Source organism: Balaenoptera borealis (assembly GCF_965194805.1).
Source record: "Balaenoptera borealis genome assembly, chromosome: 10".
Taxonomy (NCBI): domain Eukaryota; kingdom Metazoa; phylum Chordata; class Mammalia; order Artiodactyla; family Balaenopteridae; genus Balaenoptera; species Balaenoptera borealis.
The window spans coordinates 101,731,014-101,747,425 of NC_138874.1; the positions used below are offsets into that span (position 1 = coordinate 101,731,014).

General features: G+C 44.9%; 1 protein-coding gene across 47 annotated transcripts in view; it reads left to right on the forward strand.

The window, feature by feature from the left end:
* TCF7L2 (transcription factor 7 like 2) overlaps window positions 1-16,412 on the forward strand; it is a 199,822-nt gene that overhangs the window by 64,393 nt on the left and 119,017 nt on the right. For all 47 annotated transcript variants that reach the window (XM_082407948.1, XM_082407953.1, XM_082407949.1 and 44 more), the window contains one exon: window positions 12,123-12,224. In XM_082407948.1, the coding sequence (XP_082264074.1) occupies window positions 12,123-12,224 (102 nt within the window). The remainder of the gene's footprint in view (window positions 1-12,122; window positions 12,225-16,412) is intronic.

Genomic DNA, 16,412 nt, shown 5'->3' on the forward strand with positions numbered 1-16,412 from the left:
AGTGCCCGGAGTATCCCAGTATCTCACAGGAGTCTTTGGAAGTGGACAGAACTGTATTTCCTTCCCCAAATGAGGTGATTGTGCTCGAAATATCTCCTGGTAGTTTATTAGAGGAAACCACAGGCTGGGGTCAGAGGCAGTTCCTCCTGCCTGCAGCCTGCTGTCTTGCCTCTTCTTTCTAGATCTTTCTCCCCCCCCCCCCTCCCCGCATTGATCCTACCCCCCAGTGGTATGCTCTCCCATGGGGGCAGCCCTGCTTCTTTCTCTGCAATGCTGTGGAGTTGGAGCAGAGCGGCTTGACGGCGACCTGTCCTCACTCGTCCCTCTGGAACGTGAGGAAGGAATGTGGGGTGTGGACCTCCTTGAGTGACTGGGATTCGGCCAGTGGAGTCCGCTGGCGGACGAGAAGGGTGTGGGCAAAGGCAACTATTGTGTGAGGCTCCTCCGGACAGAAAGCCTGCCTTCATCTTTTACTGTGCTTAATGGACAATTGAGACATTCAGCCCATGTCTGAAAGGAGAGTGGGCCGGAATGGTCTCGAAGACCTCCCAGACGAGGGCTTGTAGGAGCAGCAAATAGAGGCAAGGATTACCAACAGGAGAAACAACTGGGGCTGAGTCCTGGGAGAGAATGTTTATTTCCTTGCTCTCTAGGAGGGATTTGGAAAGAGCCATAATCCTGGGTTAGGAGTAATTTGTTACAGCAAGATGATACTTGAGTGGCAGGCCGCTTCTGGCTGAGGCAGCAAGACTTGTGTGCAGGGGGATCGGGGGGCCTCCAGAAGGTCAGCCTCACTAAATCTTCCCCCTGGCTCGGGGGTTTGTTCCTCCCCAAGCAAAATTAACCAGCAGCGCTGCTTGACCTTTCGGCTTCCTGGGTGTCACATTACGAAGCGTCTCCACATGCTTGTCACAGCTAGAATCGGACAATAAAAATTCGGACAGGGAGACCTTGCTGGAGCCACTGACCTCTTTCAGATGTGACAAGAGGGGGGAAAAAAAAATAAAAAAGAAACGCAGCCTGCTTCATGGTTTCAGTTGGAGTTTGAGGACCGGAGCTGAGGTCTGTCTTGCATTTGGTTCCTACGTGAACTTGACTAAAGCACGTTCATTGGTTGCTTGTTGGTTGCCAAGACTGCTGCTGTCTCTCGTTGTCATGGAATGGGGGGAAGAAATACAGAATAGGGAGGAGGCCCCATATCAGAAAAATCCAAGTCTCGAGAGCTCCCGGCCGTGGAGAAAGGAAGGAATTTTTTAACGTTCTTGATTTTAATATCTGCTGAGATCGGATCATGCATGCATTTAAAATAACCCTTCCGGGTCATCAGGACCCTGTTACTCTCTGGCTTCGTACCTCTCTCTCAAAGGTCATCTGATTGGCTACGTCTCTAACCGTGTACCTGGTAGACCTGTAACTTCTGGCTTTTAAATCCTCGGTGAGTTGGAGGAAAAAATAGCAAATCTTAAGTCTCTGGAATCTTATGTAATTCTTTTCCCTTACTTCATTTACACCATTTATCCTTTGAGTTCGGAAGGATGGTGGAGAGGTCGGTCAGGAGATTTTAGACAAGCAATTCCATGCCCATTTTTTGGATGGAGAAACTGAGGTGCAGAGCCACCCTGACCTGCCCGAGGTCGCAGGACAGTGGAGGATGGAATGTAGCGTTCAGGTCTCTGAACTCCCTGTGGTTCTGTTGACTCATCTGCTCTGCTCTATTTGTTTTTAGCCACGAGCCTTGAAGCAGTTAGCACACACTCCTCTTCATCAGTCCCATGATCTTCACTGGCACTTCTCACCCAGGGTATTCCATGCTCTTTATGTTTCTCACGAAGTCTTGTTCACCTGCCATGGTAACATTCCTTCCCCAAGATCCAACGCCAGCCAAAATCACATTTGGAAATTGTTTGTTTCCCAAGAAACTTTGGAGGGTTTGCTTTTTTTTAAAAAAAAAGAATAGGTTCACTTGTTTTTTGGTTCCTCCTTAGGCATTATGGGTGGGGTCTGTGTATTACGTGTCTGTTCTCTCCTACCCCACTTGTCTCTGAAATGAGTGTGAAAACCATCAAGTGACTTTTTTTTTTTTTTGTAATTCATTTAAAAAACAGATCTAATTCACATACTGTAAAACTTACTCATTTAAAGTATACAATTCCGTGGGGTTTTAGTATATTCATAAGGCTGTGCAAGCATCATCACCATTTCCAGGACATTCTCGTCACCCCAAAAAGAAACTCTGTACCCACTAGTGGTCACCCCCTAATCCTCCATCCCTCTACTGCCTGCCAATCACTGATTTACTCGCTGTCCCTATGGGTTTGCCTATTCTGGTTATTTCATATAGAAGGAATCATACCATATGTGACCTTTTTTGTCTGCCTTCTTTAAGTTAGCATATTTTCAAGGGTCATCCACATTGGAGCATGAGTCAGTATTCATTCGTTCTTATTGCCAAGTAATATTCCATTGCATGGCTACACCACATTTTGTTTATCCATCCGTCAGCTGAGACTTGGTGTGCCCTTATCTCAGCGTGCTCCATATTCTGAGCTCCCTTGATGCCCACACTTGGACCCTGAGCCACTCCACGGATTCCAGCCTCTTCTCCTGGTCTTGAGGTGCCTGCATCCACCTCGGCATGCTTGTAGGAGAGCAGGTGGTAACATTGGTAAACATTCCAATTAACTGGACTGTACTGGGCCTTTTTATAAGAAGCACTAAGAAAAAATGTGGTGACTGCAAGTTTGACTTGAAAATGAGAAGATTGTAAATGTTTCTCTGCCTAAAGTTGGGTTGTGTCAACCACCGTCTGGGGGGCCGTGGGGAATGAGCTGGGGCTGCCTTGCCTGGAGGCTGAGGACCAGGCGACCTGCTTGAGCAAGACGGGGGCGGGGACCAGGGCTCCTCCTCTCCTTTCTTCTAGTGGCTTCACGTCCACTAGACATGGCTCAGAGACTTGGGTGCTTACAGCAGGGCTGACATTTCTTGGAATCCACAGCCTTTCTGTGGGGAAGTCAATCTTGAAGCTGCCTGAAGAGTGCGAGATGGCAAGTGGCGGGGGGGGCTTTTGGTCAGGACAGGGGGACACCCTGTCTCTGAGGCTGGTTTCCTGCTGGCTGTCTGTGTAGGGGTGGTGGCTAAGTCACTTAATTTCCTGTGCATCTTCTCTGCCCTCTCCTGGGGGACACCCATTGCCCATTGCACTCAATTCTGGCCTGAAAATACCAAAACTCTACATTCTGGTTCAGAATCCCTAGTAACTGCATGGCTAAGTCACTTAATTTCCTGTGCATCTTCTCTGCCCTCTCCTGGGGGACACCCATTGCCCATTCCACTCAATTCTGGCCTGAAAATACCAAAACTCTACATTCTGGTTCAGAATCCCTAGTAACTGCATGACTAAGTCACTTAATTTCTGTCTGCCTCACTTTCTCCTCTTTTAAAATGGGTTTGGAGATTATCTGCACTGACCACTTAAAAAAGGATGTGACAGTCAATTTAGAGGTTTGAAAGAGCCTTTGAGAAAGGAAGGTGGAATCTGCATATCCTCAGGGTGCTCTGTGTTGATGCTGCCCCAGCACTGATCACTTATGCTAATGCCTGACCCATCAGAGTCGCCTTGCAAGTTGGGAAAAAGAAAATACAGACCCCTGGGCCCCCTCCCAGATAGTTTGATTAAGCAGGTGTACAGTGGGTCAGGAGAAAAGTCTCCCTCTAAACAAACCAGTGTGGTTTGGGAGCCTGGGACCATGTCACGGTCAGGAACTAAATCTTTTTTCATGATGTTTCTCTTACCTTTCTTGTGTTAGTCCTTGTACCACTCATTAGCTTACTGTCTTAGTGGCTGGGTCTTAGATGACTTTTCTAGGCCTCAGAATACGTAGTCCACACTGGACACAGAGCATATGCTTTGTAAATGCTGCAGGAATTCATGTGTTAGAGCAGAGGGGGTTTTTGAGGTCATGTTCCCAATTTCCTACTGTAGACTTAGGCCCAGAGTGGGGAAGAGGTTGCCCAGTGAAGAAGTGAAATCGAAGTGATTACCCAGCTAGCAGCAGAGCTGGGCCTGGAAAGTAGGTTTCCAGACTCTTTTCTCCCAGTGTGCTACTCCCAGGAGCACACAGTCATAATTTTCAGATTGATTTTTTCTGGAGAGTGGAAGGGAGGCCTTGCCCCAGTCTAAGGGGGCCCATCCGGGTTTGAGAGGAAGGGCCCAGTGACAAACTTTACAGCTTGTGCTTCCATGAGCTGCTATCCCATAACCTTCCTGCAAAACCACTGACCTGGCGAATGCAAAAATATCTCAGGGACCTGGGTGTTGAATAGTTGGCGAGGTAAAGAAAACAGTGAGTCCCAAGTTTTGGTTATTGGATTTTGTTTGTTTCTTTGTTTGTTATTTGCTTGTTTTGCTTTGTTTCTCCCTTACTACCTTCCTGTTCTCAGGAGCTCTGGTAGAAATAATTTTCTGGTGGCCTTGGAGGAAAATAGTTGAATGTTTGCCCAGTGACCTGTGGGGGGGGAGAAGGGAGATGGTAGATGATGGAAAAGGATCCCTTTGGGGACACTGTGAGGCGTTCCCTGAGCCGTGCCCTTTGAGACACTGATCCCTGCTTAGAGTTCAGATGAGGATGTCTCACAGTTGGTTGATAAGAAACCCAAGGAAGGTGGAGGGGAGTTGTAAATTACATCAGGATGAGGTCGAAACACGCTGGTGACCTGCAGCCCTGTGCACCAAGAGGCTGCCAGCTGACCCGGGGACCTCAGGCAGGCTGGGGCTGCTGTGCTGGCCCTAGTGCCCTCCTTGTCAAATGTTGGTTGTACCTTCCTGACTGTTTACTTCGTAGGCTTGTTGTGGATGTGGTTATGAACTGTAAATACTCTCTGAATGTGAAGTGATGCTATTAGGACCCTTTAGTCTTTAGTTGTTATGATTAAGAGCAAAAAGATTAACTGTAAGGATTTCATTTAAAAATCTTATAAACCTAGAGATGATCATACTAAGTGAAGTGAGTCAGACAGAGAAAAACAAATAGCACATGATATCACTTATGTGTGGACTCTAAAAAAATGATACGAATGAATTTATTTACAAAACAGAAACAGACTCACAGACATAGAAAACAAACTTATGGTTATCAAAGGGGAAAGGAGGGCGAGGGATAAATTAGGAGTTTGGGATTAACAGATATGCATTACTATGTATAAAACAGATAAACAATAAGGACCTACTATATGGCACAGGGAACTATATTCAATATCTTGTAATAACCTATAATGGAAAAAAATCTGAAAAAGAATATATATATACACACACACACATATAACAGAATCACTTTGCCATACACCAGAAACTAACACAACATTGTAAATCAACTATACTTCAATTAAAAAAAAATCTTATAACAACCAACCCATAGAGAGAGAGGATAAAAAAGCTATTAAATTGTTGTTTTGCACAGATGCCTTGCTTGCCCCTTCCCTCCCCGCCCCTTTGCCCTTTTCCCCGTATTCTTTTTATGTTGAGAAATGGGGTAGTGACTTTAAGGGGAACGTTTCAAAGTTCCTGTTATGTTGGTTTCATTGAGGAAGGGAGGGAGGGAGGGAGAGAGAGAGAGAGAGAGAAGAATCAATCTTAACATCTTACTGAACTTTTTCTGTAGCTTTTTCCTTCTCCAAGTTCAGCCTTCTGAGGTCTTTGGTTTTCTTTTCCTAAGTAACTAGAGTATATACTCACTTATGCTAAATCCCAAGCAGCAGAAACCACATGTTCCTGAATTTTCTTTTTCTGTGCAGTCATGCTTCATAGGCAAATAATGCCTCTTTAAACAGAACCTCTATCTTAGGTTCTCAGTGGATTTTCAAAAGAAGAAATTACTGGACTATGTTTTAACCTAGGACAAAGCAGCCTAATCTCCTATACCCTCTGCATCTGCAGGAAAATTGATCAAAGCGGTTTTATAATTGTGGCCCCTGATGATCCTGCAGGATTCTGGAGCCTTCTGAAATGGTTTCACAGAGTTTCTGCTATTTGGTATATGTGATCACTGCTAACTTTTGGAAACCGGTTGATACCTATATGTTTTAGAGTATTAAATTAATCACAGCTTCTTATATTTCAACCATGCTGGGTAAATTGGGGGTCCCTGATCTCCAGGGCAAATTATTTATTGATAGAAGATGGGCTGGATTTTCCATCTTCCAGTTCTGAGAAATGAAAAAGGTTTAGAAAGTGACAGCCAAGGATGTTCTTTAACAGACCTACGTGTGTAGATGTGTATTAGGGTTGAGCCTCATAATATGAGGTCCTGAAGAAGTGTGTGTGTGCCGTCAGTGTTAATATTTGGCTTCCTGTTGTCTCACTAAGTTTTCCTATTTTCCAAGATCTTAGGATGAGGGGCTTCTGGTAGCCTTTTCTTTTGTAAAGTTCAGTGATGTGAACTTAAGCATGGTTTTACCCCTTCCAGAGTAAAGTTTTGTAGTAGAGTTGGCCCGGTCCATGATGAGCCTGCCGGGGGGAAGGTGGGAGCAAGTTACACTGCAAGGGAGGAAGGATGAATGAATTTGGACGTGATAGGCCGTGGCTGGCAGTACTCTGTGTGGGGTGTTTAGGCAGAGTATTTACTTTCCATTTTATAAGAAACACAACTTGTACAGCTTTCTGGCACTAGTGAGTTAGGAAGCCCTTGCAGTCCAAATCTACCATGAGGATGGTTTCCAATTAATTTGAATTCTTGTAAAATGGATTTTCCTAGGAAAAAGCACCCCTACTGAGAAATAGCTTGGACTGAAGAGGATGTTTTGTTGTAGGCGTTTTTGTATTTAGGTAAAGAATGCATATCAGGCTGGGAAGGGGAGCAAGGCCTTCAAAGTGTAAAAATCAGCTCTTTTCTGGGTGATAGGCTTTCTATGGGGCTGTTTTCCAGAAGAGACTGGTTTCATCTCCATTGAACAGTCTGTTCAGGTCCCACGGTGCCCCTTTTCCCACCCTGAACCCTGCATTTTGCCCAAGCCGGGGACTAATGCCATCTGTTGGTGGCAAACAGGGTTGGCACAATGTGGGCTTAATTCCAGCGATGTGATGTGTGAAGGAGTTCTGCAAGAGAGGAGCTTCTGAACCTAGAAAGTTGATCCCAAAGCATCTGGGGCACGTCACCCCTGACCTGCGGAATTTCTGCCTGATGCTCTTCTTTTTTTAAAAATAAATTTATTGATTTTATTTATTTTTATTTTTGGGTGCGTTGGGTTTTCGCTGCTGCGCGCGGGCTTCCTCGAGTTGCGGCGAGCGGGGGCTACTCTTCGTTGCGGTGCGTGGACTTCTCATTGCGGTGGCTTCTCTTGTTGCGGAGCACGGGCTCTAGAGCGCAGGCTCAGTAGTTGTGGCGCACGGGCTTAGTTGCTCTGTGGCATGTGGGATCTTCCCAGACCAGGGATTGAACCCGTGTCCCCTGCATTGGCAGGCGGATTTTTAACCATTGCACCACCAGGGAAGCCCCCTGCCTGATGCTCTTCTGTGGTGACTCCCTGACATGTGATGCATTGCTAGTGTCTCCCGGGAAGTGGACACGAGAACTTTTGGACACGCGAACCTTTTCCAGTCAGAATTGCTCAGGGATTTTCAAACTTCCATTTTGGAAGAAGGGATGGCTATTTCCGTTGAGATTGTGGTCTAGTGGTTGGACCTTGTGACTGGGAGTCACGGCCAGAGAGCTCAGATTCTTTTCCAAGCTTTTGCCCTCAAACTTGAGTCTGCCAATGACAATTCCATCCAAAAGGTTGCTTTTGGGCCAGTGAACATGCTTTTCTATGTGATGGTGTGTGGCTGTCCGAATTTAAGACCCAGTGAAGGAATGAGTTCTGTCTGACATGACTCAGGTATCTACACATTCAGTCCCTAAGCCAGGGATGGCAAATTGTGGCCCACGGGTTAAAGCTGTCCCGCCTGCCGCCAGTTTTTGTACAGCCTGTGAGCTGAGAACGGTTTTCATTATTTTTAAATGGTTAAAAAAATCAAGAGGGGAATACATATTTCCTGACCCAGGAAAATCATAGGACGTCCACATATCAGCATCTGTAAATAACGTTTTTGGAACACAGCCATGACATAATGCATACATATATTGCCTGTGGTGGCTTTTGTGTTAGAACAGCAGAGTTGGGTAGTTGGGACAGAGATTGTGTGGGCTACAAAGCTTCAGATTATTTACTATCAGGCTCTTTACAGAAAAAGTTTGCCAACCCTGCTCTGAACAAATAAGGGGGTGGTCTCCATGTGCCCGGCTGTCTATGGAAGGGAGTGAATGAAAGCAGGTACCGGGAAGCTGCCTTGGTGTTGTATCAAGGATGTGGGGTTTCCCGGCAACTTCATTAGCATCATCGTTGTTGTTCTTTGAGTTGTCCTGTGTGTTTAGATAATACATTTGTACAAAGACCTCCCAGCAGCCCCTCCTCGCCAGCCTTGTCACGGAAATGGGACTCATGGAGATGGGGATGCCTTTGGGGGGAGCAGGTCCTGTCAGGTCCCCTTGAGAACCTGCCGATCACCAGGAACATAGATCTTGGAGGGGGCTTCTGACTTGGAAGACCCTCCCCATTTGCCTTTCCTTTTCCTTTTTTATTGGGGAAGGTGGCGTAGGAGAAATTAGAGCTACATACCTTCTTCTTTTTTGCTGACAATTCAACAGGCCTTTAAACCACCTTGATTCCTCTCAGGCCGTTGGTGGTGTATATATTGAAGACTTTGCCCACAGGTCCAAAGCTTAACTTAAGCTTCCTGAGATATGTCATAAAATATGACTGGGGCGGGGGGAACCCTAGTGGTCCTTGAGCAGAACATTATTATGAGACAAAGGATGAAATGCTTAAGCCAAGATGACCCTATTTACTTATTTATTTATTTTTACAAATGAAAGTTGCGTAGGCTCCATTTCAACAGTTCTCACTGCAGGAATTCCCACAGCCCCATTTGATTGCCGTTTGTTGAAAAGTTTAATGTTTTTGTAGGCAATTCCTAATTTCTACGTTGAGCAGCCTAAAAGGAAGGGAGCCTGGAGCCCGGTGTTGCTTTTATAGTGGGATGGTGGGAACTTTTTTTTTCCCTTCCCCAAAAGGATATAAAACTGAAATTGAACTGTTGGGAAAATGTGGCGTGGCGATCCAGCCCTTTCATAAATCCGAGATGCCCCCTCCTTCAGGTCTTCCTTTAGGACCCAACAGAAGAGAATTTCCTGCTGCTAAATGTCTCCAGGAAGGAAAAGATTTTCCTCTGGGCTATAATAGTACCTAATTTCCTTTTTCTTCCCTTTATTTATTTATTTTCCCTATTAATAAGGACCAATTGTAGAAGATGAAGGAACCTGGGAAACCCATCACTTTTGCAGGAGGTTAATAACTTCCTTTAAAAAATCCTGGCCTAATACTTCTTTCCCCAAAAGGAACCTCGTCAGCTTGAGTGCCAGTCAAGGCCCAAGGGACGGGCACAGATTTGCGGGGACCCAGCGGTTCTGTGGGATCGAGTTGCAGTGGGACAGAGAGGTTTGAGGCTGTCACTGCGGAGTCGCTGCGAGTCGGCGGGGCGGGGGCCGTCTTCCCCGCCATCTGGATTTGGTTAGCTCTCTCTGGGCAGCAGGGCCGAGTCTCATTTCCTCCAACCAGTAATGTTATATAGGCAGTGATCCTGGGCTGCCCTAACATAATTGAAAATTATGTGTATTGTAGGCTCGGAGCGCTGAAATGTAGGCTCATAAAAATATGTGGTGCAGGTAGCCTGCGGAGATTGGCTATGGCATACAATGAAGCTTTTATGTAAAGTAAGAATTATAAGTCTCCGCGTGAATATTGCATCATGGGTATGATCATTTTTGGGTGGGGTCCTCAGGGCAGGCCTGTCACCTTCAACAAAGCCTAAATCTCCTCATTCTGGGGAGCTGGTATTTGGAGACAATCAAATCAGTTTTGCAGATGGCCAAAGACGAAAACTTGTCCATGAATCGAACCCTCACCACTGAGGGCAGAGGGGGGTGTAGGTGTGTAGCGGCTCAGCTTGGCATGTTTCTTCACAGGTTTTCATGTGATGAAGAGGTGAGTGTTGGCGGGAAGTCCATTTTGGTTGGCCTCAAGGGAATGACCCTGTTGAGTGGTTTTGACCAATGAGGCCCATATATTTACGTGGTGAGGGAGAATGGGAAGAAGTAAGGGTGAGACAGGGCAGACTAGACTCCCATAGCCCGCTGGCTCGGGTTATGGGGCTGAGGGAGACCATGGAAACATTTACTTCAGTGGCTCTTAATTTGGGATGATGTTGCTTCCGGACAAATATTCGGAAATGGTTTGATTAAAAGGGTCACCGGGGGGCACCTGCTGACATTTCCTGTCTGGGCTCCCAGAATCCTACAAGTCCCTTGGTGCCCCTCACCCATCCCCTTCACAGCTAGGACAACTCCTTCAGTTTAGAGATGAGAAACTGGAAGGTCTTCTGGTGAGTTACCAGAACTCGTAACCAGGTTTCCTCACCACAGGAGGCTTCTAGGTAAAAGTTCTGAAGTGGCAGAAGTTGCTCCAACCCCGTCTAGATCTAGGTTGTTACCATGCAGTTTGGCAGGTAGCTCGTGGGTCAGGTCTTCCAGCTTTAGGTATCACTGAGTTTGGTTTTAATTTGCCGGAACAGTCGTGTCTTGGAGGAACCCATGGGAAAGAAAGCTTGTGGATGGTTTTAGCTCTTCATTTCATTTGGGGGTGGAGCAAACCCTTCTTTCTTTCTGGACTGCCCTTTGCCATCCTTTTTCTTTCTGTCTGAATCCTTCTGACTTGACAAGACCTACTCTGTGCAGCCTTTCTCAGTCTCTTTTTCTCAGAAATGCCACCTTCTCTCCAGGCCTTCCCCGGGCACGTTCCCTGAGTCTCTGTCAGAGCTTTACCACATTCTGTCTTGACTTACCTGTGGTGAGTTGGCCCCTTCACGTGTGCCTAGGTTCTCTGAAGGAACACTTCATTGTCTTTCCATGATGCTTCACAAGAAGGCTGTGCATGAGGCAAGCTTTAATCCGTGTTCCTCAAGTAACTTTTCTGTAGAATTAGTAATAAAACTAGCTGCTGGAAAGATCAAGATGGCGCCTTCATCAATTGGCCTTTGGAGGTACAAAGGCTAGTGTTGATGTCCTTGTTAAAATCTTAGCATCGTGTCTAAGTTTTGTTTGGTTGTGAAATGAAACTGGTGTAATGTCACCAACAAAAGTCAAGATCTGGGAGTCGCTTATACATGTGCTAAATATCTCTGTGACCGGACAGGCCGCCTTCCCTCAGTTTCCACGATCTGCATGATGAGCAGCTGGGTCAATTGATTGTTCTCTGAAAGCTGAGATATCACTTTGGACAGAAGTAGCTCTCTTGCTCTTGTGCCACGTGTTCATTTTCTACCTCGGAGAAGGACTCATTTGGCATATACCTTTATTTTTCTGTCTGTGGTAAACCTGTGTGTTAAGAATTTCTTTGGCCTTTTGAGATGAGTGTAGAAATTGCATCGTGCCCTGTCTGTGCATCTCTTAACAAAGAAATATTTTTCTTTTATAAGCTTTGGGGTTGGATGAGGAATTCCATCCTCACCTTACTCAGGTAGCTTCTAGTAAAGGACAGCTGCACGTATATACTCAGCTTTCTTGAAAGTGAAGGATGATGGCATTTTAGAAATGAAGGTTGTTGAAAGAGCAGATTCGGAATTGATGGTCTCCCAGGGCACCTCTGGCCTGCGGCTCCATTTGCTTTCTGATGTGTCCTGTCTCTTCTTCTCTCTCCTCCCTCCCCACTGCTCTTCTCCAAATGAGTAATATTAATGGCATCATTTTATCTGAGGCCACCCTGTAGTTTGAATGTAAAGACAAAACTAATTGCTAATAATATTGATGTTCTATGCTTGTACCTGTTGGACGTGAACTCTGAGGAAGAATCTGTCGGGGTTGCATGATTTTTCTCTTGTCATTGATGTTGCTGTCATTTGCATGCTTTCAAGTTTTTTCGGTGTCGTTATCTGCACGCTTCTAAGTTTTGCAGTTTCTGATCCATGTGTCATGGTAGCTGTTTTGCATTTCTTTTCTAAATTCATTTTCCATGTTCTTTTTGTTTGCTCCCTCCAGTATCTTCAGATGAAATGGCCACTGCTTGATGTCCAGGCGGGGACCCTCCAGAGCAGACAAGCCCTCAAGGATGCCCGTTCTCCGTCGCCGGCACACATTGTTGTAAGTGACCTTACAGAGGCATTTGCTTCCTTTATTGCGGGGAGGTAAAATGCTCTTTTGTTGATAACAGGCCTTGTTTATCAGTTTTTCTTTCTTTAAAAATAGTTTTTTGGGGCATATTCTTGGATATGGTTTAAATCTAGAAGGTACTTGTTTTCTGCTATTGGACCTTAATGATTGGTATCTACCTGGAAATGTTCCCACCACCCTTTTCTCCTAGTATTGGGTTAGAATCTAGCTGTGTGGATTCCAGTTAATAGGGCACAATCACCATGGTGTGGGGAAGACTGGAAATGGTATTAAAGCAATTTAAAAACTATAATACCCCAAATCTTTCCTGAAAAAGTCATTTAGGGGAGGTGAGTTGCAGAGCAGAGAATTAGGCAACTCCAAAGGGAAAGCCTGGATTTGAGACTTTCCAGTCTTACCCCCTGCACCGCCCCCCACCGGCCCAAGCAAAACACTCACCAATTTATCCTAATTATTGGAAAGGAACAATCTAGACTGACATCAGAAAATTTTCATTTGGGCTAATTGATTGTAAACGTAGGGTACAAGTGAACTTGGAAAGGCTTAAATTTAATCTGTACATCCATGGCTTTGAAAGCATGTGGGTTTAATACAGAAAACATTTGTTTGTACTACTAAGAGACAACAACATAAAGTGTGTGTCTACACATTTTTAATGCACTTTCTTAGGATTTTGTAGGCTCTGAAAGTGGAATTTATAAATTAACCTCTTGAGAAGATAGCTCCACCTTATTAGAATATTCTCTTCTATATATTTATATCATGAGTTGGACTTCATACTTTTGAAATAATTAATGGAAGACATTTTTATAATGAATCCGTGACAGAATTATGCAAAGCACAAAACAATTCATGTGTTTTTCATTTAAGTATCACAAAATGTTATCCATTAATATATTTTGCCTCTGTTACTTTTAATTTCTAAAAACGGCAAAATAATTTTCTTAAGTAGAAAAATCTTAAGACACATTGTGTCAAGTTTCAGGCTAACTGCCTCCTTATTTTGTAGCTTGCTATAATTGAGTATATATTATTTAATGAATTTTGCCTCTGTTATATGAATATTAAATATATATGTGTGTGTATATATCACAAAATAATTTATTTCCATAAAACCACTTCTTTGAGTCATCATTTGTGAAGAGGTCTTACGAATTCTTATATTATAAATGAGGCATGTAGAAAGAAGGTTGACATTTTCCGGAAGCTTCTTCCTTCCTTCAACCCCACAATAGAACAGATGCTCATAATCACACATGCTCTTACAATGCTGAGATTTCAGGGCTGGAAAGTAACCTTAGATCAGCTAGGCCCTACCTGCTCTCAGAAAAGGAAACAGGTCCAGAGATGCCTTAAGTGAATTGCCCAATGTCACACGCTGAGTTAGCGGCCAGAAAACGGGAACTGGGCCCAGTTCTCTGCTCTCTTTTACTGTTCCCTCCTAAGGGAGTTGAAAGTAACTTTCCGTGGCTGGTTCTGTTTTGCTTACTCTAAATTGGCTCATTATTAGGGACAGTGTCATAGGCATAAAGAAGTTGTTGACTTGGGGTTCTCATGCAGGTTTCTCCTAGAAAAATGAATGCCATGTAAAAAAATATTTTAACAATACGCAAAGATTGGTTTCCAAGTCCTTGAGGGGACAATAAGGAAGCTGGTCTGTTTCACTTTTCCTGCCTCCCTGAATTTCCCAATGGGGGTCTAGGTTTGAAATTTATTTTTCTGCTTTTGGAAATGCTGGGCAGGACTCGCCCACATGGGTTTTTTTTTTTTTTTTTTTTTGGAGGCACAGGGAAGGGACATTATCTTTAAAATCTCTTGGAGGCTTTTTCTCTCTTGAGTCTGGGGAGAAGATGCAATTCTTAGAAGTGGTTCCGAGCGGCCGCAGCCCCTCTTGGGTGTGGCCTGGAGGTGAACCACCTCTAGGCTGGCAAGCGTTACCCCTCCCCCACTCCCCCCCCCCGAAGGAATGGGGTCTGTCCATTTGGAGGGAGGTAGATGACTGCCCTCCCTCCCTCATCCCGCCGCCCCCCCCCACCCCTCAGATCCCATAAGGGCAGTTGCCGCAACTTAGGCCTTAAGCACTTTGTTTTCTCGTGTATAAATTACCAATCAGGGAGCTGGTGAAACATTTTTCCAGAGCTGATGTGGGTTTTGGCAGGGGGCGTAGTGAAGGGACTTGGGCTCCCTTTTCCTCCGCTGTTGACGGGGAGGTATGCTGACCATAGCAACCACTGTGGGGCCTACACCGGCGTTCTGACGGAGACCCTTGTCCGAAGGAGCCACAGCGGGCAGCTGTAATGCCATCTTCTGTGCATTCTGCTCTGCTCCTGGGGACCTGGGGCGTGGCACTGCACAGAGGTTATGGGGTGGTGGTGGAGGGTGGACTCTGGGAGCTGGAGAGGGGAGCCATGAACTTGGACAAAAAGGAAACTAAATTCGTGAAATACTTAATGCTTGTGGCAACTGAATGGTGTCTCTGGTTATATGAGTCAGCCCTGTAATTGTACATTTCTGCAGTCTTCACCTGACACCAGGGCTGAGGAGGGGGTGTGGAGGTGGGAAGGGAGTTGGAAGAGGGAGAATGGGAACATAGCGGGGGAAGAAAGTCTGGAGGTTGCTGACCTCGGGGTCACGTATAGTTTTGGGGGATGGAGGAGTTGTATACCTTGGGAGTATAAATTTATGACACCTTTTCACTGGACGTAGGGCAATGTGTCGACCCAGAGCGGCTTGGCAGGTACGGTGTATCTGTATTTGTACAGGGGGCATTCTGGATTGTGGCTGGTGTACCATTCGGGTCTCTGTGTAGCTCAACATTGGCCAAAAGACTCTGGTTCTCCTTCACATTCTGTGATGAATGGCTAACTTTTCTCGAGACACTGGGCTCTTCCTCACTTTTTTGTTTTTTATTCTCTTGAATAAAATGTTGTCACATCACAGTGTTTCATCAGACCTGTTTCAAAATAATTGCCTGAGGATTGCTTCCTAGTTTCTCCGAAATTTGGATTTATTGTAATTTCTGGACCAGGCTGTTTCATAATTATTTCTAATGTTTTATTTTGAAACTAGAGAAGTGTCCAGTGTTTGTTACTAACCATTATAGAGACTATAGCTATCACAGGTTGCTAAGAAAATAACTTTCCCTGGTACCCATGGGGGTAGAATTTTCAGATGGAAATTTAAAGCATCTTGTTGGCATATTTTAATCTGACTGGATTTTTTTTTCTCATGTGGTATGTGGGTTACCACATTGTAAAAAAATGAATGTGTAGATTAAATGTTCTTAACAAGTGGAGTTCAATCGATCAAATAATATTTATATTAAGAAGCAAGCCCTACAAAGTTTAGTTCCTGTAACTGATACAGCATCTTGTTTATTATAATCCAGTGGTTCCTAATGTGTGGTCAAAAGAGAGTAGAAATTATTCCCCAAGGATGATGATTTAAAAATTTTTTTGTTTTGGCTAGCCAAAAAATAGGAATTTATACCACAGATTTGTCTCTCTCTCCCTCTTCTTGGATTTCCCTTTCCCCCCGATTCCCCCAGAAATTCATGGACTTCCTAAAGTCACAAGTGCCAGTATCCTCTCTTCTCGTCAGCCTCCTGAGTTTGTATTCTAATTCATAGAACTCGCTCATGTTTCTTTCTCTGGTTTTTTAAATTTATATTTTAAATTCTTTGCCTCTTTTTTTTCCCCCTCTTCCAAAGTGAGTGCCAAGCAGCTGGGCTGTGCTAAGTGGTGGTGTCTGAGTCTTGGCTAACCCACCTCCAGGGCCCCTGTGAGGAGCCCCTCCCTGGACACCACCCCCGGTGTCTTTGCTATGCAAAGACTTTCATTCAACTTCCTTTGTCCCCAGCAAAAAAAGATTCTGTACCAAAAATGGTGGTATTTTGGTATAGTATGTATCTTATAAAATGGCAAAAGGCTTCAAAAGTTCCTACCGTTGTGTCTTGGGGGTTTCCTCTTGAAGTTGGTGTGGAGTTTTACCTTGGGGTGGATTTCTAGCGGTTCTGGGTCTTGTGTGTTTTGTTGTGTAATGAGCAGGCAGGTGTGTGCTGAGAAAGCTGTCTGAATCCCGAGGAGCAAAGCCCGCCAGACTGGAGTGTGTAACTCTCTTCTTTGGTTGTTGTTATTGCTTAAATGCTGAAAGAGAGCG